At 40.2% G+C, this 27,152-nt stretch overlaps 1 protein-coding gene across 1 annotated transcript in view; it reads right to left on the reverse strand.

The window, feature by feature from the left end:
• Positions 1 to 1,579: 1,579 nt before the first annotated feature.
• LOC122069136 overlaps positions 1,580 to 27,152 on the reverse strand; it is a 39,627-nt gene continuing 14,054 nt past the window's right edge. Inside the window, exons 6-14 of the mRNA XM_042633069.1 lie at positions 19,548 to 19,680; positions 11,506 to 11,582; positions 11,021 to 11,218; positions 7,976 to 8,165; positions 6,499 to 6,677; positions 5,355 to 5,449; positions 5,144 to 5,284; positions 2,179 to 2,286; positions 1,580 to 2,108 (exon numbers count right to left, since the gene is read on the reverse strand). Coding sequence (XP_042489003.1) covers positions 1,967 to 2,108; positions 2,179 to 2,286; positions 5,144 to 5,284; positions 5,355 to 5,449; positions 6,499 to 6,677; positions 7,976 to 8,165; positions 11,021 to 11,218; positions 11,506 to 11,582; positions 19,548 to 19,680 — 1,263 coding nt within the window. The 3' untranslated portion in view covers positions 1,580 to 1,966. The remainder of the gene's footprint in view (positions 2,109 to 2,178; positions 2,287 to 5,143; positions 5,285 to 5,354; positions 5,450 to 6,498; positions 6,678 to 7,975; positions 8,166 to 11,020; positions 11,219 to 11,505; positions 11,583 to 19,547; positions 19,681 to 27,152) is intronic.

Consider the following 27,152-nt stretch of genomic DNA (forward strand, 5'->3'; position numbering starts at 1 on the left):
ATAAGTTGGAGCTATGGTGATATATTTTGGAATCGAAAGGTTTTAAGATAAGTAGAAGACGAAATATATGATATGTAACTTTAATCGATTGAGGATTGATAGCAAAGGGGTGAAAATTGAGAGGAGAGATCCCGCAAAGTGACTATTTTAGATATTTGGGCTCTACCTTAAACAAGAAATGTGAGATTGATGATGATGTTTCCCATAGAATTTTAGTATGATGGATGAAGTGAAGAGGGGTGTCTGGAGTGTTATGTGATCGCATATTCCTCTAAAGCAGTTTCCATGACATGCACTTGATCAAGCTCAACTATGAAAACTCCATGGTTCGAGCACAGCCACAAAACAAATGGCAGAGCAAGCTTGTTCTGTCCAAGAGGAGCTTCAAGAGAGATTGGAAGCATCTAATGCCAAGTACATGGTAGCTGTTGATCAGCACCACCGGTCTACAGTCTTCCAAGAGGAAGACAAGTCATAGGTTTCTTGCAGAAGGAGCTATTCCTAGTAGGCTCTTACAACAAGTTGAAACCTAGGAAGTATGGGTCTTACAAGATCCTGCAAAAGATTAACGATAATGCCTATGTATTGAACCTGCCCGATGACATGGCTATCTTGAAGATTTTCAATGTTGCGGACCTATTCGAGTACTTCTCTTCAGGAGCACCACTTTATTCAGACTATAACTCGGGGAGAAGTTCTTCACAAGTGGGAGGGACTGATGTAGAGGAGATCTCGGAGAAGTTACTAGATCGTTTGGACCAGCAAAAGACCACATGGTCTTGCCTTCCAATCGGCTCTATCTAATGTCATACTTGGAACAAGACTTAGACTAGGCATATCATTCCTCACTACTTCTCTTATGGTTATTTTAGGCCTACCTCTAATTCTTTTAGTTGCTTCAATCGGAATCCAATCACTCCTTTAGGGTATCCCTAGGCTTTGTTGAACATGTCTATACCACATAAAACAATTTTCAAAGCTTTTCATTGATCATAGCAACTCCCAAATCAACTCTAATGCGATCATTACTAATTTTATCCTAGTTTTACTGCATATCTATCTTAACATCCTCATCTCTACTTACACATAGTTTCTCTATATAACACTTCTTAACATCCTCATATCCCTAGACAGGTAGCACATACCTTGCAAATCGTTTTTTTAATATTACAAGGGCTGCGATTTATTTATTTATTTTTTGTATTTTAATGAAACATATGATTTAAGACTGTTTTGAGTCTTGCTTGGACCTTCTAGAGGATTGTACGAGTGTTCACAGTTAAACTTGGGCAGCGGACAGCATATATGAGGAGGGTTGAATAATCTCATCCATCAAACAGAATGGGTCAATTTGGGCCTCTATATGTTGACGCAAGACCTCATTCTTTTAATGTGCAAAAAACGCTCATCATATTGAGAAGACATGTTGTCCACACCTTTAAATAAACGGTGCACGCTTTCTTACATGCTATTTTCATTTTCGCATATTCCATTCCGTGGCTCTTCTGTTCCTTTAATATTACTATTTTATTTATTTCTTTTTAAATGTGGCCTACAAAGCATATCACTACCAAAGATCTGTTCCTTAAAAGACTATTTTTGTTTATGTGCCCCACGAGGCATATCATTACAGAAGCATAAAATATAAGGGAATAAATAAACTTCGCCTTATGCTCAAAATTACCACCTCAACCCTTGTGAAATAAAAAATCCTCATTCATGTTGATGACCCTGCTTGTGTTTTCATTGGCTCCATGCTGATGCGGGGACCATAAGACCAGACAGCAATCTCTTGCCTCATGTACTATTCATTTTTTTTTTTTTTTTTTGGGGTGGGGGTGGGTTAGTTTACGGATGATAGGGGAAGATGCAATACAAAAAGCATTGATTTACATTGGGAAGATCAGTTTTCCAGCTCTGGAGTGGGGGCCACATACTTAAACATCTTACTGACTTCTCTCCTCAGCTAGTTCGGATTGGGTCTCTTACTTAATTGGTTGTTCAACAATTCAAGACCAGCAGAACACGAGTCCAAAACTGAAGATATGATCCTCCTCTGGAGATCTTTATAATCCAATGCCAGCTTTAAATCCCAGTTCAGATTCTCTCTGTAAAAATGAAAAACAGAGGAAAAAATATATCTTGTACAAGAAAAAAACTACAAAATGTTATGTTTACCTAATGATATCTTCCGGATCAGCGAATTCGTCCATCATCGGACTGAAGATGGATATGAGCATGTTGAGGACTTCCACCTCATTCCTCAAGTTTTTCTGTGTGCACAAAATTTGAATGGAAAGAGTTTGTTATTGGATATCACATGATGTACAAGAATGCTAACTAGTAACAACAATCTCCTCAGCCAATCTAGAGTGCAGGATGATTGACAATATTGATCAGGGTACACTACAAGTATGTTTTACCAATAGCATCGGTTACAGGCACAACTGTCACGGCGTCTAGGCAACCAAAGGCATTACAGGGGGCCTAGATGCAAGGCGAAACCNAAAAAAAAAAAAAAAAAAAAAAAAAAAAAAAAAAAAAAAAAAAAAAAAAAAAAAAAAAAAAAAAAACACTAATGAGTGGAGGAGAAGTATTATGATCTCAATCTACAAAAATAAAGGTAATATCCAAAGCTGCAACAACTATAGAGGTATAAAACTTATGAGTTATACTATGAAACTATGGGAGAAGGTAATAAAAAAGTTCATATAAGAAGAGAAACTAATATCTCAGGGAACCAATCTGATTTTATGCCTAGGAGATCCATGATAGAAGTGATTTACCTTCTTAGGAGGCTTATGGAAAAATCCAGAACTTACAAGAGGGATCTCTATATAGTCTCATCGACCTAGAAAAGGCCGAAGACAGAGTCTCCAGAGATTTAATCTAACATGTATTAGAGAAGAGGGGGTGTCAAGTAAATACATGGATATAATTAAAAACATGTATGGAGATGTGGTGACTAGTGTGAGATCTATAGGAGGCCAAGGTGATGAGTTCCCAATTACTATCGGGTTACATCAAGGGTCCGCATTGAGCCCTTACCTGTTTATATTTATCATTGATGATTTAACTAGGAATATTCAAGGAGAGATCCCGTGGTGTATGCTTTTTGTGGATGATATTGTTTTGGTCGATGAAACGGTGGTAGAGCTTAATAATAAGTTGGAGCTATGGTGATATACTTTGGAATCGAAAGGTCTTAAGATAAGTAGAAGACGAAATATATGATATGAAACTTTAATCGATTGAGGATTGATAGCAAAGGGGTGAAAATTGAGAGGAGAGATCCCGCAAAGTGACTATTTTAGATATTTGGGCTCTACCTTAAACAAGAAATGTGAGATTGATGATGATGTTTCCCATAGAATTTTAGTATGATGGATGAAGTGAAGATGGGTGTCTGGAGTGTTATGTGATCGCATATTCCTCTAAAGCAATTTCCATGACATGCACTTGATCAAGCTCAACTATGAAAATTCCATGGTTCGAGCACAGCCACAAAACAAATGGCAGAGCAAGCTTGTTCTGTCCAAGAGGAGCTTCAAGAGAGATTGGAAGCATCTAATGCCAAGTACATGGTAGTTGTTGATCAGCACCACCGGTCTACAGTCTTCCAAGAGGAAGACAAGTCATAGGTTTCTTGCGGAAGGAGCTATTCCTAGTAGGCTCTTACAACAAGTTGAAACCTAGGAAGTATGGGTCTTACAAGATCCTGCAGAATATTAACGATAATGCCTATGTATTGAACCTGCCCGATGACATGGCCATCTTGAAGATTTTCAATGTTGCGGATTTCAATGTTGCGGACCTATTCGAGTACTTCTCTTCAGGAGCACCACTTTATTCGAACTGTAACTCGGGGACAAGTTCTTCACAAGTGGGAGGGACTGATGTAGAGGAGATCTTGGAGAAGTTACTAGATCGTTTGGACCAGCAAAAGACCACATGGTCTTGCCTTCCAATCTGCTCTATCTAATGTCATACTTGGAACAAAACTTAGACTATGCATATCATTCCTCACTACTTCTCTTATGGTTATTTTAGGTCTGCCTCTAATTCTTATAGCCGCTTCAATCGGAATCAAATCACTCCTTTAGGGTATCCCTAGGCTTTGTTGAACATGTCTATACCACATAAAACAATTTTCAAAGCTTTTCATTGATCATAGCAACTCCCAAATCAACTCTGATGCGATCATTACTAATTTTATCCTAGCTTTACTGCATATCTATCTTAACATCCTCATCTCTACTTACACATAGTTTCTCTATATGACACTTCTTAACATCCTCATATCCCTAGACACGTAGCACATACCTTCCAAATCGTTTTTTTAATATTACAAGGGCTTAGATTTTTATTTTTTTTTTTTATTTTAATGGAATATATGATTTAAGACTGTTTTGAGTCTTGCTTGGACCTTCTAGAGGATTGTACGAGTGTTCACAGTCAAACTTGGGCAGCGGACAGCATATATGAGGAGGGTTGAATAATCTCATCCATCAAACAGAATGGGTCAATTTGGGCCTCTATATGTTGACGCAAGACCTCATTCTTTTAATGTGCAAAAAACGCTCATCATATTGAGAAGACATGTTGTCCACACCTTTAAATAAACGGTGCACGCTTTCTTACATGCTATTTTCATTTTCGCATATTCCATTCCGTGGCTCTTCTGTTCCTTTAATATTACTATTTTATTTATTTCTTTTTAAATGTGGCCTACAAAGCATATTACTACCAAAGATCTGTTCCTTAAAAGACTATTTTTGTTTATGTGCCCCACAAGGCGTATCATTACAGAAGCATAAAATATAAGGGAATAAATAAACTTCGCCTTATGTTCAAAATTACCACCTCAACCCTTGTGAAATAAAAAATCCTCATTCATGTTGATGACCCTGCTTGTGTTTTCATTGGCTCCATGCTGATGCGGGGACCATAAGACCAGACAGCAATCTCTTGCCTCATGTACTATTCATTTTTTTTTTTGGGTGGTGGGGTGGGGGTGGGTTAGTTTACGGATGATAGGGGAAGATGCAATACAAAAAGCATTGATTTACATTGGGAAGATCAGTTTTTCAGCTCTGGAGTGGGGGCCACATACTTAAACATCTTACTGACTTCTCTCCTCAGCTAGTTCGGATTGGGTCTCTTACTTAATTGGTTGTTCAACAATTCAAGACCAGCAGAACACGAGTCCAAAACTGAAGATATGATCCTCCTCTGGAGATCTTTATAATCCAATGCCAGCTTTAAATCCCAGTTCAGATTCTCTCTGTAAAAATGAAAAACAGAGGAAAAAATATATCTTGTACAAGAAAAAAACTACAAAATGTTATGTTTACCTAATGATATCTTCCGGATCAGCGAATTCGTCCATCATCGGACTGAAGATGGATATGAGCATGTTGAGGACTTCCACCTCATTCCTCAAGTTTTTCTGTGTGCACAAAATTTGAATGGAAAGAGTTTGTTATTGGATATCACATGATGTACAAGAATGCTAACTAGTAACAACAATCTCCTCAGCCAATCTAGAGTGCAGGATGATTGACAATATTGATCAGGGTACACTACAAGTATGTTTTACCAATAGCATCGGTTACAGGCACAACTGTCATGGCGTCTAGGCAACCAAAGGCATTACAGGGGGCCTAGATGCAAGGCGAAACCAACAATGGAACCAAGCGCCTAGGCGACCCCTTGACAACTATGCTTGCAGGTTATATAATATATAGTTCCCTGACTAGACAGGTTTGGCCCTAATATGACAAATATTGGGTTATGGTTGGGTCTGGTTTTAAAAACTGTTAAAAGTGTGGTCCTATAGGAGTCATGGACTCCTATTGGAACCTCTACTGTTGCAGTTGATTTTGTAGTGTGTTACGATAGGGGGAATGTCCTTATCGTGAGAGAGTCCTATTTTATATTGGTTAGTAGTTAGTAGTTACTGTTTAGGATACTTTTCTTTTTAGTTGTTTGATTGTAATTGGGTTTGGATTATTATAATTAAAGGCTACTGACCAGCGATAGGATTACTCTCTCAATCTATCACCGTTTCAGTTTCCTCTCTCCATTGTCTCCTCTTCTCTATCTTCTATTCTTCTTCCCTCGAATGATTGATTCTCTTATCTCTACCATGTTACAGAAACCATAGGGCCCCTGCATAATTCATAAGGCCGTACATGTATCGGCCAAACTCTACCCTGTCCTGCCCCATATCCATCCCTAGCATTGCTGGGCATTCGGCCATGATACAGAATGTGACTCGTGTAGTGGTCCAATAAATAAGAGATGAGCTAATTAATAGATATGCCAATGGTATAGCATTATTCAAATCCTCTTACAAATATGGTATCTTGGTTCTCCAGAAGGAACTCTAGGATATGGATCAAGAAGATCAAGGCAGAAAAAAGATCAAGTCAGCCATTAAAAAATTCGGCAAGATAAACAGAAAACAGAAAGTGTGAAGAATGAAAGGAGACTTACATAGGCCTTTGGATGCATCTTATCATCATCAATAGTCCCACGAAGATGATCTAACAATGGAGGTGGCAACCCATAATAGAAGAAATCATGAATAGTTGACAACCATGTCCCCCGCACCATATGAGTGGTCCAATCAGACAAAAGGCGCCTGGAATCATCTGCATTTTGGTCATCAATATCTACAGTGAAACAAAGGAAAACCAAATATTGTTACGAACTTTGAAGGAATGGCTAAAATCACATCATTAAAAAAAAAAAAAAAAAAAAAAAAAAAAAAAAAAAAGAACAAATTTCGGGACTAGGAATGAAAAAAGTGGAACCCTGGACCTACTGGATCAATTCATTGAAAAATGATGACTTATTTATAGACATCTTGAATTTGATCACCATTTGAAGGTAATAACTCAGTTCTTGATGTGTTCCGAATAACCTGATGGGTACAGTAGACAAGACTTATTGGACATCTGTTCATGAGTATATTAAACATTCAAGCTAGGATATTAATCCATTTCACCACTTAGCAGACAGGTAGGATATTCATTCTTGGTATGCTTTATAATCTAACACAGTTTGCAACCTACCCAATCACAATGCTACCTGAGCTGCCGCAATTTAGGTCGACTCAACATGCTAGTTCTCAACTCTAGAAACTTGGATTGGTATCTAAATAAACAAGACAACCGATTTTAACCTTAATAAGAGCTCATGTGAAACTCAAGACACATTAAAAGACAAAACTATTAAATTTCATTTTTTTAGCTCAAGCTGGGTTGGATTGCCAAAGAACTTGATCTAAGCCCAATAAATATTAAGACTGGTTTCAGATTTTTCAGCAGAAGCTCAACCCAATGTCTTATAACCAGAGTCCAAATAGAATTGTTACAGTTTCAGATCTGGAACAATCAAGAAGAAGAAGAACCGTAGAGAGAAGAATGGAAGAAAAGATGAGAAGACGAGAAGATAAGGCAGCAACAAGAAGCACTACCGATTGGAGAGAATAGAATGAATCTCCAATCGGTAGATATGTATATTTATAATGAAAACAAGCTACAATGACAAGTATAACCTTAATGTAACACACATGTACTCCTACTTAATGTACCAAACACATAATAATGAACTAAACCACAAGGGTATGATGAGGAGAACCTTGTGGTACAACATAATAAGCTACCTAATAAGAATTTCATTATGTTCAGTTTTTATTGTACTTTAACCGAAGTTCCACTTCCTGTATGAATTAGGGGGTGGCTGATCAACTACACACAGACCAAATTTATGGAAGGGAACTGGAGCTGTTAACATATATTTTCATCCTATTCAGCTTTCTTATGGCAAAATCAACAAACTGTTACTGAACTAATAGAAAGGATCAATCACATAATTATAAGGACCAAAACAAAACACAAGGTTTAGTAGATCTTGCAAGACAAATTCAAATTATTTATGATAAAACACACAACAGCAAGAAAATTACCCAGTTGAATGACATCATTGGGGTTGTCACTATTTGGAAGAAAACCATAGAAAGTAAGAAGATGAGAACTAGAAAAGTTCCCATAGCTAAGATAGCATTGTTCTCCTTCTCTACAAGGTCTTGAAAGAGAAAATTTTAAGGATTTTGTTGCTGAATCTACTTTTCCATAATGCAGTATATGTGGGCACAGCTGCAAAGAGAGGGTGAAAAAAGCAATCAGAAACATCTCCAATAATGTAGTAGAAAAAAACATAGTTTTTAAGGCGGTAAGGCGACGGAGGCGTTTGAGGGTCTTTCGGAGTGCCTTAGCGATAAGGCGGGCATAAAGCGTCGCCTTATCGACTAAAGCGTTCCTGTGTAATTTTTTTATAAAACCAATCAATTTGGCTCAAATCCTAGTTGAATCCTATTACTCATATGTTAAATAATTATTAAAGGTTCATATTCATACCAATGTAAAATATTCATCAAAAAAACAAATCAATAAAGTGAATAAACTAAGTTCATCTTCATCAATCATCAATCATCAATCATCATGATATATTAACATATAATATAAATACATAATTATGAAAAAAAATTATAAATATAAAGAAAAAAAGACATAAAAAATACCAGTATTTATTATACTTACCTCTATGATGCCAAAATGAGTGCCTAAGCCCTAAGGTAATCCACTATATTTCTACTCCTGTCAAAGAAGAATGAAGCTCACCGCTGCCGGAGCAAAATGGTCACCTGGATCAGTGGTTCTTCCTTGTTCCTTGATTCCTTCTCAAAGCCCTTTCTTAAAACCTTTGACAAAATCCAAACCCTGTTTGTGATCGTGTGTTTGTTTTGTTTGTTTTGGTTATTTTTGGTGGAGTAAAGTTGATCCCATACATCTCAAGTGTTAACAAAACCACACATACCAATAAAAAATCTATATTTGGAATCTTCATCAAGTAATTTTAAAATGTGTTTAAGAAAAAAAAAAAACCCCATAAGGAGCCACTTCACATAAGGCGAAGCACTGCCTTACCATCTCTAGTTGCCTTAGCAGCGCCTTAAAAACTATGGAAAAAAATGATGTATTGGTTCTCATGGGTCCTTAAGGCTTTGGAGATTTTAGGAACACATCTTGTAGTCTTGAAACTCTTCATAGAAGCATTCCGAATGATCCTAATATTCCCAGCAGTGGAAAGCTCCAATGATGGAGAATTAGAATGTCTCGAATGCTTCCAAAAAACATTCCAAAACTGCACCCATGTTACAATAGAATTTGACATTAGATCTCATAAGGATTTTCACATACAACAGCTAAAAATCATCCTCGATGGTTGGGAAAATTTAAAAATTATTCTCACAAAACAAATAGAAATGGCAGATCAATTAGTGTGCATCATAAATTCTGTTAAAGAATACAGACTTTGTGAACCATAAAGAAAACATACTTCAATTGCTCCTTCATTTGGAAAGGTTTTGACACACCTTGATTCCTTCACACTTTGTCCTAGGAGCAAGTTTGCCTTCCTAAAGTTCAACGAGGGCTTAGTGTCAAAAGAAATAAGGATTTTAAATGTGCTGGCATTCTAAAGCTCATTTGAAAAATTTCCTCCAAGAGCAACAATATCTGGGTCTCTTGGGTTGATTCCTCCCTCAAGAATAACTCAATCTAGACTGTTTCTCCCCACTCAGACACTTTTTCGCTCTGGCACAATATCCTATCCTGCGGGCCTATTGCCATGGGTTCTATCTCTTGGTCCATAGGTAATGGTACCGGGACCAGAACCTCTCTCTGGCTTGACCCTTGGCACCCCTTGGGCATCCTCCTGCCTCTGGTTACCCCTAGGATCAAATACTCCTCTGACTTGAGCCATAATGCCAAAGTCTCCTCCATCCTGTCCCAGGGTATTTGGTCCCTCCCTTCATCCTCTCCTCCCCTCGCTGATTTCTGGGCCTCCCTCCCCCCAATTCCCTCGGGCCACAGAGGAAGGGATGACCTCATTGTTTGGACCCCATCCAACTTGGGGCGGTTCTCTTCGGCTTCTGCCTGGGATCTCATCCGATTCAAACCCTTCTCATTCCCTGGAGAAACATCATCTAGTTTAAAGGCTGAATTCCTCACCACAGCTTCATTGTGTGGCGCGCCCTCTCCAACTGCCTCCCTATGCAGTCTTTTCTCCTCCACCAGCACATCCAGGCCTCCTGTGCTTGCTGCCTTTTCTGGAATGGCATGATCACCTTTTCTTCTCCTGCCCCTTCTGTTCCAGCATCTGGAAGAGAGTTCTTAGTAACTGCTAGCCCTCCCACAGACCTATCCTTCCCTTTAGTAGAGAATGGATATGGGTTGACATGACCTTCCGTGGGCCCTCTATTTGTGACACAAGTGGGAAGCTCGCGTTTTGTGCTACAATCAATCATATTTGGATGGAGCACAATCTGCGTAGATGGACTTCCAACTCTCGCTCCTTTGATCAGATTTGGAAAGCCATCTACTTTGATGTAAGCTCTAAGCTTGGATGCTTGTCCCATAGATTTGTCGCCGACACCCCAAAGAACAGACTTACTTCCTGGGGTCTCCCTCTCTCTATTATCACTAGCTCCCCCCCACTGATGTATCCTCTTTGTGTGGTCTTGGGCCCTTGCCCTGTGCTTTGTAGCTTGTGATTCTCCCCCACCCCTCTCCTCCCCCCTTGTTTATTCTTCTTTATTGATAATAAATTTATTTATTCATCAAAAAAATAAATATATATATATATAATATACTTCAATTTTATCTCAAAATACATCAACTCATTGGGCCCCAGTTGTATACAAGAAATTGTAAGCCTCCCATTACCTGATCAAAATGACTCCAAGAATCTGATCTTTTCCACAATTTTGGTAAATCACTAAAATTGTGCGCATCAAGTGATTCAGAAAACTGCTGAATGTGCACAATTTTAATATTAGGATGATTGAAAGCTGAGGCAGAATTGAATGGTGGGCATAACTATATTTCAGTACCACCAGCATTCCCTTGTTCATTATGAGAGAGAGAGAGAGAGAGAGAGAGTAGCAAACCGAATGATTAAAAAGGCCTGCAAGAGGAACCAAGCATGTCCTCAACTTTCCATCAGTAAAAATAACTTCCATGCCATTTGAGTACCAGAGCTCACAGGCCCAAAGGAATTGCTCCCATGTATATAGTTCTGGAGGAAATACATCAGGATGGAAACTGCTTAAGATGGGAAACAAATCCTCATATTGTATGCGCAAGTGCTGCAACAAAATAACAACAAAAACAAGTTCAGGAGGTGGTCAACCTTCTTTTAGTAACCACAAAACATGTCAGAGTAAGTTCCAGAAAGGAATTCTTCCAACTCTCTTGAGTAGATTATGAGGCCCATTTTACCTCCATGAAGAACCCTTCAAACTGCCCAAAGTATTTCATTATTTCAAACATTTAAGGGAGGATTTTAACCTCAATGCTTTTCTAAAGAAGTTAGTTCCATGCACCAAATTACACAGGTCAGAACTTTCAAAGAGCATAAAGGAAGCTAGAAAACCTCTTTTGCGTGCATTATCTCGTCAAACAACATTGTTCCCTCTAATGCAGTAAGTGCATCGATTCCAAAGTTTAAACCTGGAAAATGTAGGCAAAAACTGTAAATCAAAGAAAGCCCCAATGTGTAGTAGCTACAGTTTAAAATGCAAAGGAGTATGACGAGTGCTAAGCATGATGGTACCTCAAATAATTTTAAATGAGAATCAATTAATAGTGTACGCAAAAATTCCGATAATATAATATCTCAAATGCTGTTTCAGGGTGTTGAGAGAGCTAATCCCGATATCGGGATTAGCGTCACCTGTTGGACCCAATAGGGGCAATTCTGTCCTATCGGGTCCCTATATGTGCTTTAGGGCTTGTTCTCTTGTAATGGGGGGATTCTAGTCCTTGTACACTTTATTATTATTCTTTTATAAGCTAAGGATTCCTGCGATCCGCCTCATTCTGGACTGATCGCAGGCTGGTCTCTCATTGAGGCTCTTTGCGGTTTCTCCTGTCTCTCTTCCCTTCCTTTTTCTCTTTTCTTTCTCCCTTTTTCTGGTTTTACTGGTTTGGTTACAGGAATCTGGGATTGTAACATGGTATCAAAGCTTCTGTAATCAAATCAAGGATTTACATCATCATTCTCTGCTGATCTCATCCCTGCGCTACTCCTCTTTGGTGCGCAGCCACCTATAGCTGCTCCTACGTTAATTCTTTGACTTGATTATAATGATATAAAACACAATCAGGCCTTCCTACCACTACTACATGGATTCAGCCCTTGTTCTCTGGAATCGCTGAAGGCGATACATAATTCTGCAGGTTTTTAATGGCTGCCGCCCCTATGTGTGATGTGTTTGGCTGCTGCCCTATGTGTGAAGCTCTACTACTTCACGGTTTAATGTGCTGTTGTTTTACTACTACTCTACATACTCTACTAGGCTTTTGAAGCCACCTTTGCTGCTCCCATCAAGGTCTGGTTGGTGAGTTCTCCTTATTTGGTTGTCTCTGCAATACATACTTTTCATTAATTCTTGCTCTCATGGCTGAGACCAAGACTACTACTACCCCTACCACTACCTCCTCTGCATCGGACAATGTGAATGTCCAGATTACTTCTATCAAGCTTACGGGAAGCTCAAATTTCCTACTTTGGGCTCAGTCAGTCAAAGTTTATCTGATGGCGAAGGATAAACTTGATTACACCACCTCTGATCCTCACCAAAGAATCTAACACTGGTTACGCTCAATGGCAAAAGAGAATGCAATAATTTTAATTTGGTTATGGAACAGTATGGAACCAGATGTGGCTACCAATGTCATGTTTCATTCTATTGCCAAGGGAGTTAGAATGACTTAAAGGAGACCTACTCTCAGGAGAAGAACATGATCCGTATCTATGATATCTATGAAAAACTGTTTCAGTTTAGCCAGTCGGACAAGCCACTTTCCGAATATTACAGTACTTTTAAAAGTATGGCTAAAGAACTCAATGTCTTCCAACCCTTGACCACTGACATTGACAAATTGAAGGCTCAACGTAACGAGTTCTTTGTCTCTAAATTCTTAGTTGGTTTGAACAATGACTCGAAGGCAGTGAAGGGTCACTTACTTGCGAGGGATATTGTGCCTACTCTGAATGATACCTACTCACGACTGCAGCGAATTACTTCTACTAAACCTAATCAGTTTATCAAAGATAGTTCTGCCTTTTATGCCAATTGTGGACGTGGATGTGATCGTGGTCGTGGGTCGACTGGTCGAGGATCTGGTGGACAGCCCTCTGATCGTACAGCTCGTCAGTGCACTTTTTGTGGAAAGCCCAACCATACTGTTGAGACTTGTTGGGAAAAGCATGACAAACTAGAATGGGCAACACAATTAGCTAATCATGCAGTGTCAGACGATGGTATTGACACAATGGCTCCAGTTGATCCTAAACCAACACCTTCTTCAGGAGATTCAGCTACCGGTCTAAGCGATGACATCAATCAGTTGCTCCGGCACTTGCAAACTCTTGAGGCATCCTCTTATACATCTAATGGTGCATCTACATCCGCTGCTACTCTAGCTCACACAGGTACTTCAGCCCTTCTTACTACTACATTTACTCCTTGGATCATTGATTCAAGTGCCTCTGCCCATATGACCGGTAAGTCATCACTTTTTAAGAATTTTTCTACTAATGCTAGTTCCAATTCTGTTATCCTTGCTAATGGCACTTACACACCAGTCCTTGGACATGGTACTATTTCACCGACCCCATCCATTAATTTATCTTCTGTCTTACATGTCCCTTAATTTCCACTAAGTCTTCTCTCTGTAAGTCAATTAACCCATTCTTTAAATTGCTCAGCAACCTTCTTTCCTTCCTACTGTGTATTTCAGGATCTTCACACAAGGAAGACGATTGGTGGAGGGCGTGAAAAAGATGGGTTATACTACCTCAATAGTGGTTGTCCTACTGCTGCTGCTACGGCTGTTGGGGACGTGATTCCTTTCCAATGGCACTGTCGTTTAGGTCATTTGTTGCTTTCTAGGTTACAGCTTTTATTTCCTCATTTTAAGTCTGTCCCTAGGTTAGAGTGTGAGGCATGTGAGTTGGGTAAACATCATTATGTGTCTTTCCCATCTCGCTCTGTGTCTCGTAGTCCGTCTTTATTTTCTTTAGTCCATTCTGATGTATGGGGTCCTTGCAGAGTCAGTAACAGATTTGGTTTCTGCTATTTTGTGACATTTGTGGATGATCATTCTTGCCTTACATGGCTGTACATGTTAAAGGAAGGATCTGAATTTTTACATGTGTTTCACAAATTTTATAATGAAATAAAGACTCAGTTTGGCATTCCTATTAAAATTTTTCGTTCTGACAATGCTTTAGAATATGCTCAAACTGAAATATCTGAGTTTTGTGATACCTATGGAATGATACACCAAACTAGTTGTGCCTCTACCCCATAGCAAAATGGGGTAGCAGAGCGCAAGAACCGGCATCTCCTCGAGGTTGCCCGTGCCATTATGCTTCAAATGCATATTCCTAAACATTTTTGGTGTGATGATGTTTTAACCACTTGTTATTTGATTAATCGCATGCCATCCTCTGTTCTGTAGGATAAGTCTCCATTTTTTGTCCTGTTCCCTAATTCACCAAGTTTTACTGTTCCACCCCGTGTCTTTGGGTGTGTATGTTTCGTCCATAATCTGCATATGCAAGGTTGACAAGTTATCCCCGAGGTCTACTAAGTGCATCTTTCTGGGTTACTCTCATACCCAGAAAGGATATAAGTGTTATGACCCCATTACTCATCGTAATTCTGTAAGTGCTGATGTGACCTTTTTTTAAGGTACATTATTTTACTCTCCTCAGGTGTCCTAGTCTAATCCGGAGTGGTCTTCCCCCTCTCCTTCACCCATACCCACCCTTATCCCCTCCCTGATGCTCCTAGTACTAATGCCTCACCTCCCCTACAGGTTTATCAACGCAGGCAGAAGATTGGACAGCCCGGTTGCGAGGTCATTACTCCTGACGATTCACTCCTTCCACTACCGTCTTCCGTTGGTGAAGTTCCTCTTCCTCCTTCGCCTAATGACTTACCGATTGCACATCGTAAAGGTACGCGTTCCTACACTCAGAAATCCATGGTTGTGTACCCTATTGATAACTTTATGTCATTATCTCATCTTCCTTCTCCCATCCATGGCCTTGCACTATCCCTTTCCACTAACCTCGTTCCCCGTTCCCACAATGATGCCCTCCGTATCCCTGGAGGAAGGCTGCTATGGATGTAGAAATGGATGTTCTCGTGAGTCATGGTATCTGGAACCTGGTAGATTTAGCTCCTGGTAAGGATCTGGTTAAGTGTCGCTGGGTGTACACTGTTAAGTATCATTCTAATGGCTCTGTTGAGCGGTTAAAGGCCCATCTGGTTGCTAGAGGGTATACTTAAACTTATGGTGTGGATTACTTTGAGACATTCTCTCCGGTTGCAAGACTGAACTCTGTTCGCCTTCTTAATTCTCTTGCTGTTAACTTTGATTGGCTGCTATTTCAGTTGGACATCAAGAATTCTTTTCTGTATGGTGATCTCCAGGAAGAGGTGTATATGGAGCAACCTCCTGGTTATGTTGCTCAGGGGGAAAGTACAGATCGTGTGTGTCACTTGCACAAGGCTATTTATGGGTTTAAACAGTCCCCTCGTGCATGGTTTGACAAGTTCAGTTCCACCATTGTCAGGTGTGGTTTTTCTCAGTGCTATTCTGATCATTCAATATTTGTTCGTCGCAGAGGTGACAAGCTGATGGTCTTGGTGGTATATGTTGATGACATTATTCTTACTGGCAATGATGAGGCAGGTATTTCTGAAGTAAAGACTCATCTCCAGCACCATTTTCAGACCAAGGATCTTAGTCATCTCCATTATTTTCTCGGGATTGAGGTGATCCGCTGCAAAAAAGGGATCAGTCTATCTCAAAGGGAGGATGTTGTGGATCTTCTATTTGATACTAGGATGCTTGCATCTAGACCTGTTGATATTCCTATGGATCCTCACCAAAAGTTCGGTGTTGATGGTGAACCATTTCAGGATGTGCATCAGTATAGGTGTTTGATTGGCAAGCTGATTTACTTGACTATGATTCGCCCTGACATTTCTTATGTTGTTGGAGTTCTTAGTAAGTTCATGCAGTCTCCTCAGAAAGCACATTGGGATGTTGTTGTCCGTGTTCTTCGTTATCTGAAAGGTGCTCTTGGAAAAGGTTGATTTACTGTCCTAATCGGCATATGGATCTAGTTGGTTACTCTGATGCTGATTGGGCTGGCTTTGCCAGTGATTGGAGATCTACCACTGGATACTGTATCTTTGTTGGAGGGAATCTTATTACGTGGCGTAGCAAGAAGCAGACTACTATTGCCCGGTCCAGTGCTAAGGCAGAGTACAGAGCTATGGTTCATACCACGGTTGAGTTGATGTGGCTACGGTCGTTACTCTTGGAGTTGGGATTTCCAATGACCAAGCCAATGAAGATGTATTGTGACAACCAAGCTGCAATTTACATTGTTAGTAACCCGGTCTTCCATGAGAGGACCAAACACATAGAGGTGGAGTGTCATTTTGTTCGTGATGCTATTCTGAAGAAGCTGATTGTGACTCCGTTTGTTCCTTCAACGGATCAGTTAGCTGACATGTTTACTAAGTCTTTGTTTACTCCTAGCTTTAGCAGTGGTTGTACCAAGCTAAACATGGGTGATGTGTATGCTCCAGCTTGAGGGGGAGTGTTGAGATTAGCGTTAGCTGCTGGACCTGATAGGGGCAATTCTGTCTTATCGGGTCCCTATATGTGCTTTAGGACTTGTTCTCTTGTAATGGGGGCATTCTAGTCCTTGTACACTTTATTATTATTATTCTTTTATAAGCTAAGGATTCCTGCGATGAGCCTCATTCTGGACTGATCGCAGGCTGCTCTCTCATTGAGGTTCTTTGCGGTTTCTCCAGTCTCTCTCTTCCATTCCTTTTTCTCTTTTCATTCTCCCTTTTTCTGGTTTTACTGGTTTGGTTACAGGAATCTGGGATTGTAACACAGGGGAACCAGAGATGTCTATGTATCTGAAGAAGAAAAATTGAAGGCCAAAGGTCACCCTAATAAGCCAGCTGGTGTGGTTCAATCTACTTCTATAAATGATTGTCTCCCAGGCTAGAATATGACTCCCAAGTTTCAGAGAAATAGATGAAGCTTCTTTTATTTGGATATCAGTGTTTGAAAGATAAAATATAAATTAGTTAAAAAGTTAAAACAGAGGGATTATAGGTTACTTTCTTCAAACAAGTTGCTATATGTAGAAAATAATGAAAAGAAATGATCTTTTGTTCTTTTGTTTCCAAATGGTGAGAATTCAATAGTCTTAGTATTCCAACAGATTGAGAGCAACATCAAAAGTTATATTTATGGAAAATAACTAGGAACCAACATCATTGACTAAAAAAGCACCTGGCAATGGAACATTGCTGGAAGCATCATAACCAACAAGTTGAGAATCCCAACAATTGGAAAGAAAACCACCCAATTTCTTTCCTGATTATCCATTCGCAGGCTGGAATCATGCATGGGATTCATTCGCCCAAGGATAGAGATCAAAAGCAACAAAAGTACATGCACATAAAGGAAAAAATAGCAGAGCACTTGAAAACAGGAAATCATGGACCCAACTAGAGTGAGACTACTTCTAGTTGACTTTGTTTGGGTTACTTATTTTAAATCTTGAAACAATATCAAAGGCAGGTTATCAGCCTTATTCAAGAGATAGAGAGAAGAGAAAGAAAGGTGCCACAAGCCTTGAAGAATAACTAGGCTCACAGTTTGGCCGAACATTCTAACCATGAGCTCTATAGTATATTTCGAATTTATGAAAGCAAAATAAGACAAGAACACCCCTGACATAAGGTCATTACACAAAATACCCTTAACCAACCAAATAGTGGGATCAATAATAGCAAAATCGAAAGAGATACAAACTAACAAACTTGATACAAACTATGCAACCTTGATGTTTTATTTGGATCTAGTAAATAGCACTTACATAATACAGGCAAAGATCACATAGACTTAAACACAAACAGTAGACTTGAACACTCAAACAGTACTCAAAACACTCAACAATCTCACACTCTAGAATTGTAAACTGAACAATTGATGATCCTAGATGAGGAAACAACCTAGCTATATATAGAAGAGAGACGGAACTAAGCAACAAACAACTTTGTAAAGGGGGACATGGCCTTGAAAAGATGAAAGAATCTTCTGCTTTTAAGAGATGCCGAAATCACATGGGAGGTTATATATGGGCTGGACCTTTAGTCCAATGGGTTTTCTTTGCAATAAACCACTTTAATGGGCCTAAAATATGGGTGGTAGGTATCTTAGTTTTCAAGGCGACGCCTTGGTTGCCTAGGTGGGCGCCCTTGTTGGTGTTGCCTTAAGTTTGGACCCCCATCAACGCCTTGGCCTAGATGCCGTGACAACTATGGTAGGAATATGGTATTTAATTTCTTAGTTTAGTTTGGGTTTTTTTTATTTCATTATCTTAGTGCTTATCTTGTTCGTACTTGCAAAGTTTAGATAGAGTATTGCCTGAATAGAACTCTTTCTCCTAGTATGGATAGAGTTTTAGTTGTGTGGGACACCTACTCTAAGTAAGTAGATAAAGATACAGTTTTAGTCATGTGGGACACCAATTCCTACTTTGGATAGAGCTACCAATTCCAAAGTCAATAAAAGTATTGTAAGGTTTCATAAGCCTCACAGTTTTGCTAGTTGAATAAAGTTGGGATTTGCCTCCATATGTTCTGTGAGATGCTTGGTCCATATTCTTCTACTTGTATTCAATTCTTCTTCATCTTGTTCACTATCGAATCAGATCAGTATTTTGGTTTCTATCCTCTTCTTGTGCATACCATAATTGCAGGAATTTCAAAATCTTCATTGTTTCCTCCTGTGATTCCAAAGCTGATTTCATATTTGTAGTCGGATACAATTCTGTGTGCTGTTATGGTAGAGTCCTACTGCTATGTGACTTGCTGGAAATCTCAAATTGATTCTGTTAAAAGGCCTTCCAAATGCCATTTCCGCTCTTTTTATGTTCCGAAATTGATCCTAGAATAGGTTGACCACATGCTGTTTCTCATTCTATCGAAACAGAATCAAGAAATATTAATTCTATTTAAGATTGATTCCCAAGAAGTGGGAGTGCAACCAAACGTAGCCTAAAAGTCCAGCCTTATTTTAGTATCTTTTCATTATTATTACATTGATTTAGTTAATTCAAGTTACCTTATCAGTTCAGGATGATTGGTTTAGGCCTTACCTTTTTTGAATTTGAGTTTTTGTTTGAATTTCTATATGTGTTAACAGCAAAACTACGGAAGAATGCTTGGATGACCAAAGAGGTCAGTCAAGCCTTGATTTATAATATTCTGAAGCCAAATTTAGCAGTTGAGGTGTCTGGAGAGAGGAGCAATGTGGGGGGGGGGGGGGGGAGCTAGGGATCATAGCAAAATGTCATACCTGTATTAAATGCTCCAGGTAATGTCTCAAAATATATCTTGAATTTGGAATCAGAATAGTACCTCTCCTTCATGCTCCACAACAATAACATTTTCTCAGTTGTGATGTTGTCGATGTTTTTCAATATATGAAACTGAAAGGAAGGAAAACACGGATCAGGCCTTTTCATTCTTGGACTATGCACCAATTACGATGTCACCCACCAATCAAACTGTCCCGTAAGCGCTTGCCAGGCAGAAGGATAACTCAACTCCTGCCTAGAGTAAAAAACCTTGTCCCGTGGGTCTGAGAGGAAGCAGATTTTTGACTAACATATGCCACTCGCAGAAACCAAATACATGTACATGTATCTAATATGCATGCATACAAGTCTTTATTCTAGAACAGAGATACAAACACTCAACCTAATACAGTATTTTTAGCAATGTGACCATCCAACATGCCACTTAAAAACAACTTCTAATGCTTGCAATTTTGATGGTAGGACTTGATCCATTACACTATTAACTTATAAACTCAACATGTAATGATAGGAAAACACAAAGAATGCAATAGCAATGTGACTATTTATATAAATAAATAAATAAATAAAATATCTGGTTTGTTGATACAGAGGGAGCTGAATTATCATGACTTGTAAAGCTTCTATATCTCCCCTCCCCCACCCCCACTGTGCCCTCCTCAAAAAAGAGATAGCTAGAGGAAATTAACAAGTAAATTATTTAAAAAAAGGGCTCCCTGAAAGAGAGTGATTATTCCCCTCTTAGAGAGATTGATTTATTTCCCATGCAGTGAGTCTTTTCTCAAAATATTCCCCCTATAGCCTAGCAGCCTTAACCCAATAGGATTATCCTAAAGTCATAGAGAAGATGTAGAAAGCTTCCCCATCTTAATCAGAAAGTCAATAAATATAATGATTTGGCATGTTCACCTAGATTACCACAAGGAATTGCTTTGATTGAGGTTACTTCTAAGAAGGATGCCGCCCTCCTTCAGAGAACTTCTCTCGGCCTGGCCCCATCTCGTCCTACCTCCTCTAGCATGGACTCTTCTCTCCTGGCCCAACTAAACCGGCCCTCTGAACCATCCTCCACCACCCACTCCATCCACCAAACTAACCCGGCTCAGCTTCATTGCAACCCATCCATCCATCCTCACTGTAACCCGACGCCTAACCTGACCTTTCCTCTTAACCAAACCCCTCAATCCACATCCCACTTACCTGACCCATTTTCTTCTGGGGATTCCCTCTTGAACCCACCTAGTTAATCCCCTTCACTTGTCTGCTCCACCATCGTCCACTCTGTCAGCTCCCACTGTTTCTCTTCTGTCTCACACCTGTCTTCTCCAGGCCTCTCGCTTGGGCTTGGACCTCCTGATGGTATCGGGTCCCTTGCCCCTCCATCCATAGGGACATCTCCACCTCTCGATACCTTGAAAGGTGCTCCTCCTCTAGGGTTCGTGCAAGTCCCTCCTGTGCACTGCTCTTTAGATGTTTCCGCCATCTTGGATGGCTCCTCTTTGGCTCTTAGGTCAGTGCAGGCCCCTCTTGCCCACTGTCTTCCCGCTCTTGATGAGTTCTATTTGTTGCAGTTTACTGCCATAACGCCTCCTCCACAACTGATGTTCTCTGCCACAACTCAGATTTTCTCAGGAATAACTGTTGCTGCTCCTAACCATTCTGGTTCTGCCCTTGTTTCTAGCTATGCCAAGCCATCTTCCAAGAAGCTTCTTCCACCTAAAGTAGCTCTTCCGTAATCAAGACCAGAAGCTCTGCTCCCCTGGCCAAGAGCTCCACAAAAAAAGTCCCGTCTTCCAAATATGCCTCAGCTTCCCCCCTTTGGGAGTATCATCACTGGAAAAAATGCAAATGCTCTTCCAGCTCCCAAGAGCTCTCAGTGTCACACCCCCCATTCTCAATAATCACTTGGACCATTTGGAATGTTCGAGGCTTGAACTCCTCAGCCAAGCAGTGTCATTTGCTTCTGCATTGTCTCCTCCCATGCATAATTTTGCTGCCTTTCGGAAACAAGAGTTCTCAAGCCCAATGATTCTCACATAGTGGCTTCCATTACCCCAAATTGGTCTTTTTCCTCCAACTAATCCCATTGCCCCAATGGGCATATTTGGATCCTCTGGAACCCCCTCAAAAGCTCCATGTAGTTGCCATCTCTTTCACTTCCCAAGCCATCCATCTCTCAATCTCGGATCCCTCTGGATCCAACCCTTGTTTCTTCTCTACCAGTTATGCCTTTAACCGTGCACATGATAGGCTCTCTCTAGTATGATCTCCACTCTTTTTTACCCCCATGGCTGGCTCTCCCTTAGGCTTTGGCAGGGGATTTTAATGTCTTCAAATCTAGCCACTAAAAAAAGGGTGGTGAGCACATTAACCTTTCATCTGTTGAGTCTTGCAACGTTTACACTTTGCATTGATGATATTGGCATGAATGATTTAAGATGGTTGAGCGTAAAACTCACTTGGCATAACCCCGTTGTGGTCCCTACCGTGATTTTGTAATCTCGACAGAGCCCTAGTCAATGAAGCTTGGCTGTCCTCCTTCCCTTCCTCCCAATTCCAATTTCAACCTCCCTTGTATCTCCGACCATAGCCCCATCTCCCTCCATGTCCGCTGACTTATTTCTTTCAGTCCTAAGCCGTTCAAGTTCTTTGACATGTGGACGCTCCATCAGGACTTCTCCCTTATTGTCACTGATGCATGAAACATTTCGGTCTAGGAATTCTCCTCCCCACTCATTGCCTTCGCCAAGAAGCTCGAGAATGTAAAAAACTGCCTTAAAAAGATGGAATTTCTCTTCCTTTGGGAAAATCTCTTCCAGAGTATCCAACAAAGAAAAGCTGGAAATCATTCAGCTCAGGCTCTAATCTGACATTCATAATCTTTCCCTTGCTTAAGATGAGAAGATGGCTTCTTCTAAACTATCTTCCCTTTTTGCCCAGGAAGAGAGCTTCCTTGGGCAAAAATCCAAAATTAAATGGCTTGAGCTTGGAGATTCCAACATAATTTTTTTTCCATCGTTCCCTCAAAGCCAGAAACAACATCAACTCCATTCCCTCTCTCGCCTCCAGAGTTGGATCTATGCTTCTTAACCCTGAGGCCACCAAAGCAGAAGTTGTCTCTTATTTCTCTGATTTCTTCTATCCTCCATCCCTCTCCTTTTTGGACCCCCTTCCCCCTAGCCTCCTCAACAAATTCATCCCTAATCATCTCCTTCTTGCTCTCCAAGTCATCCCTTTTGAGGATGAGATCTTGTTTGCCATCTTATCCCACAAAGCCATTAAGGCCCCTTGGCTTGATGGCCTTAGCATGTGTTTTTTCTCCTCTTGCTAGAGCATCATTCATGTTGATCTCATCTCTGCCATTAGAATCTTCTTCTTTAACCCTAGCCAAATAAAAAGGCTCAACCATATCTTCCTTTGCCCCATCACCAAGACTGATGGGGCTTCTTCCATGTCAGACTTCAGACTTATCTCTCTTTGCAATCTTCTGTATGAATTTATTGCTAAGATCCTTGCTAACCGGATCCAATTGGTTGTTGGTAACCTAGTCAGCCCAAACCAATCGGCCTTTATTGCAGGGAGAATCATAGCCAATAATATCATCTTATGTCATGAGATCATTTGTGGATTTGACAGAAAATCCCATCCCTCTGCTGCCCTTCTCAAGATTGACATCTATAAAGCCTTTGACACTATCAAGTGAGACTTAATCTCCGGAGTCCAGCTTTAGATGTCTTTCCCTCCCATTTTTGTCGACTGGATTCATTCTTATATATCATCTCCTCAGTTCTCTGTTCTTATCAATTGTAGCCCGGCAGGATACTTTCCCTCCTCTATTGGCATTCACCAAAGCTGACCTCTATCCCCTTTTCACTTTACCCTATCCATGAAAGTCCTCCCTTGACTCATCCAATCCTCCACTGACCAACAACTTATCTCACCCATTCATAGTTATTATGGCGTTGGTAAGACGTTGTTGAGGCGACGCCCAAGCGTTGAGGCGGTCCAAAAGCCGTAAGGCAGTAGTACGCCTTAAGTGTATCACGTAAGGCTGCCGCCTTATGAGATAAGGCGCTATAAGGCGACGCCTTATAATCATTTTATAATTTTATACTTCTTAAAAATTACTTTAAGTAGATTCTAAGTATAGATTTTTCATTAGTTGGTGTATCGTCTTGTTAACACTTGAGATGCATGGGATTGGCTTCTAGCAACTAAAGTTACTCCACAAAAAAACCAAAACAGTGAAACACAATTCACCTGATTTTTTTTTTCTTCTTTCTTCTTCATTTTCTTCTGTTCTTCACTGAGCGGATGAGCTATTGAGCTCTGTACCCTAATTTTTTTGTTCCTATCTCTTTTTTCTTCTTTTTTTCCCTTCTTCTTTCTTCTCCCTTCTCCCTTATTTCTCTTTCTTATTATGATCTTCATTCTTCTTCTATTCTGCAACTTCTACATACGATACCTTCCTTTTTTTTTTTTTTTTTTTTTCATTTTCTTTTGTTATTCCTGTGGGCTGTGGTTCTGTTTTTAATTAATTAATTCAATATTTCAATATGCTTATAGCCTCTCATATGCAGCTATATATTAGTTTATTACTACCTAGTTTATTCTGTTAGATTTCCATTAAGTTGGTCATCAGTTGGACAGTTGCTGAATTGCATTTTGTTCTTAATCTGCCCAATTTTGATATCAATTTTTACTTATGTTTGCTGGTATTTATTTAATAGGATTCAACATATGAGTAGTAGGATTCAACTAGGAATTGAGTCAAATAGAATGGTTTTATAAAAAAATTACACAGGAACGTTTTAGTCAATAAGGCGATGCCTTATGCCGGCTTTATTGCTAAGGCGCTCCGAAAGACTCAAACGCCTCCATCGCCTCACCGCATTAATAACTATGTACCCATTCCCAAATGCAAGTCCCTCAATCTTACCTAAATAGCCTTTACGGATGACCCTATGATCTTCTCCAAGGCAGACCCCCTCTCCATTTCCTCCATTATGTCTTCTCTAAACCTCTTTGATAACCTCTTTGGCCTCCACATCAACCTTCTAAAGTCTTACATCTTCCTCTCGGAAGTCTCTGAGTCTTCCAAAGTCCACCTCCTTCAGTTTACTGGATTCTCCCCTAGTTCCTTTCCTGTTAAGTATCTGGGTCTCCCCCTCATCACTGCTAGGCTTACTGCTCATCAATGCACCCTAGTTCTTGACCTCATGAAGAAAATGCTCCAAATTTGGAAAGGCAAGCTCCTCTCCTATGCTGGTCATCTATAACTCACCAGATCTGTACTCCAATCTATGTACCTATACTGGGCAGGCATCTTTGTCATCCCTATGTCTATTATCAAAGCTGTTGAATCCCTCCTCTGTTCCTTCCTCTGGAAAGCATCCGATGCGTCCAAATTCTTGTATCCCATCAAATGGGCTTCAGTCTGCCAGCCCAAATCAGACGGTCTTGGTCTAAGAATAATTAAAAAGTTGATTCAGTTGGCAACTTGGCATTCTCAAACTCATTTGGAAGATTGCATCCAAACACAATAGCATTTGGGTTTCTTGGGTCTATTCCTCCCCTCTCAAGAATGACACCCTTTGGTCTGCCACTCCTACCTTTGATTCATCCTAAGTTTGGTGCAATATCCTTTCCTTCAGATCTCAAGCCCTTGGAGCCATTACTAATTTAATAGGGAATGGCTTTTTGACCTCTCTTTGGCTTGATCCCTAGCAAACCCCAGGTGTTCTCTCCGTTCTTAGTCCTAGGATCACTTATTCCTCTAGGTTGGGTAAAGCAACTATGGTTTCCTCTATTATCTCTAGTTACTCCTAGTCTCCCCCTCCCCCCTTACTTGACATCTGGTCCTCTCTTCCTCCCCTTCCTCCTGGCCACGGTGGTAGAGATGACAAGATCACTTGGCTCCCCTCCTATTGGTTCTTTCTCCTCTACCTCTGCTTGGGATTTTGTTCGATCCTTTAGCCCCCTTTGTTCCTTGGTGTAACATTATTTGGTTCAAAGGTCACATTCCTTGCCACAGTGTTTCACTGCTTGACGTACCATCTCCGACTACCTTCCTACTTAGTCCTTCCTTATCGACCGACACATTCAAGTACCTCCATCTATTGTCTCTGTTGGAATGGAACTGAAGACATCAACCGCCAATTCTTTGCTTGTCGCTTTTCAGCCTCCATTTGGAAGAGGGTGCTCTATATTTGTTGGCCTTCCGCTAGAACTGCCTTCCATTCAGTAGAGATTGGATTTGGATTGATGACTTTTGGGGGTTCTACCATCTCTGACACTACCGGAAAACTTGGTTTTTGTGCTACTATCAACCACATCTAGATGGAGCAAAATCTGCTTAACTCCCGATCTGATGATATGATTTGGAAAGCCATCTACTTTTACGTCAAGCCCAAACTTGCCTCTCTTAAGCACTGTTAAGTGAGACTCCCTAAGGAACAGACTCATTGTTGTCTCCTAGGGCTTACCTTCCTCTACTTGATACTTGATTCCCCCCTGATGATGTTTCCCCCTTTTTTGCTTTCTAGTTTCCTCCCCCCCCCCTCCACCTTTTTGATGTTTCTTTTTTCCTTCCAGGGCTTTTTCCCTTTTGGGTTTGTTCCTCTAGGCTCCCCCCTTCCTCTTTTGTATATTCTTCTTCTTTGCGATAATGAATTTATTATTCATCCAAAAAAAAAAAAGATGCCACCTTGGAGCAGCCATTGTGCATCTAGACAATATGCCGAGAAAAAACAAAAGGCCATTTGCAAACTGAATGGGGAGAAAGCATAAATAAACTGAGAGTTCATGTGCCAACTAAAATTAATCAAAGCCTCCAATATACCACTTTCCACTGCCCTACAACCAACCTCCTAAGGACCTCAAGCATGATGAAGAAGAGAGAAGGTGACGGATGTTCATATTAATGGAAACCTCACTAGCTCCTAAAGTAAGACATCCGTGTATCAATAAACCAACAAAAAGAAATACACTGAAGAATTGCAGCATAGAACCTAATTTCTGTACTTTATGAGTATTAGGCATGTAATCCAAATTGCTCAAAGTTCAGAGTGACGAACTGACCTAGCATAGAATCTTGGGAACAAGGCTTCCAATTAATAGGTTGGTGAACTTGTTTGCAATAAGCGCCTTCTACAAAACCTTTTGGCCTCAAAGCAAATATCTTGGCCAGTTTTCCAAACAGTATCAACCAGGTGCAAGGCCACATGTGCCAAAGATCCAGCCTGCTGATCCACTGAAGATTGTAGAATAGATAACAATGGCTTATGGTTTGGGATTGAGTTTTTCTCTTTTTGATATGCTCAGAGATACATCCTTCTGCCCCAGGAATGATCCTTGAGGCTTGTTTTGTTTATCAAAAAATGCTTTACTGGAAAATTATTTATTTTATATATTTTAGCCATTTGCCATTTTTTTGGCCGTGACAAGGAAGCATAAGCATGTTTAGGTATGGTTGAGTGAGGGAAAGAATCCAGTCATATTATGGGGGCAAAGTCCTCCATCGGTGCTACACTGCTACTGGCCATATCTGTCAATGAACAAGATATCCACCTTTTTGGGAAAAC

This window comes from Macadamia integrifolia, unplaced genomic scaffold, assembly GCF_013358625.1.
Source record: "Macadamia integrifolia cultivar HAES 741 unplaced genomic scaffold, SCU_Mint_v3 scaffold537, whole genome shotgun sequence".
Taxonomy (NCBI): Eukaryota; Viridiplantae; Streptophyta; class Magnoliopsida; order Proteales; family Proteaceae; genus Macadamia; species Macadamia integrifolia.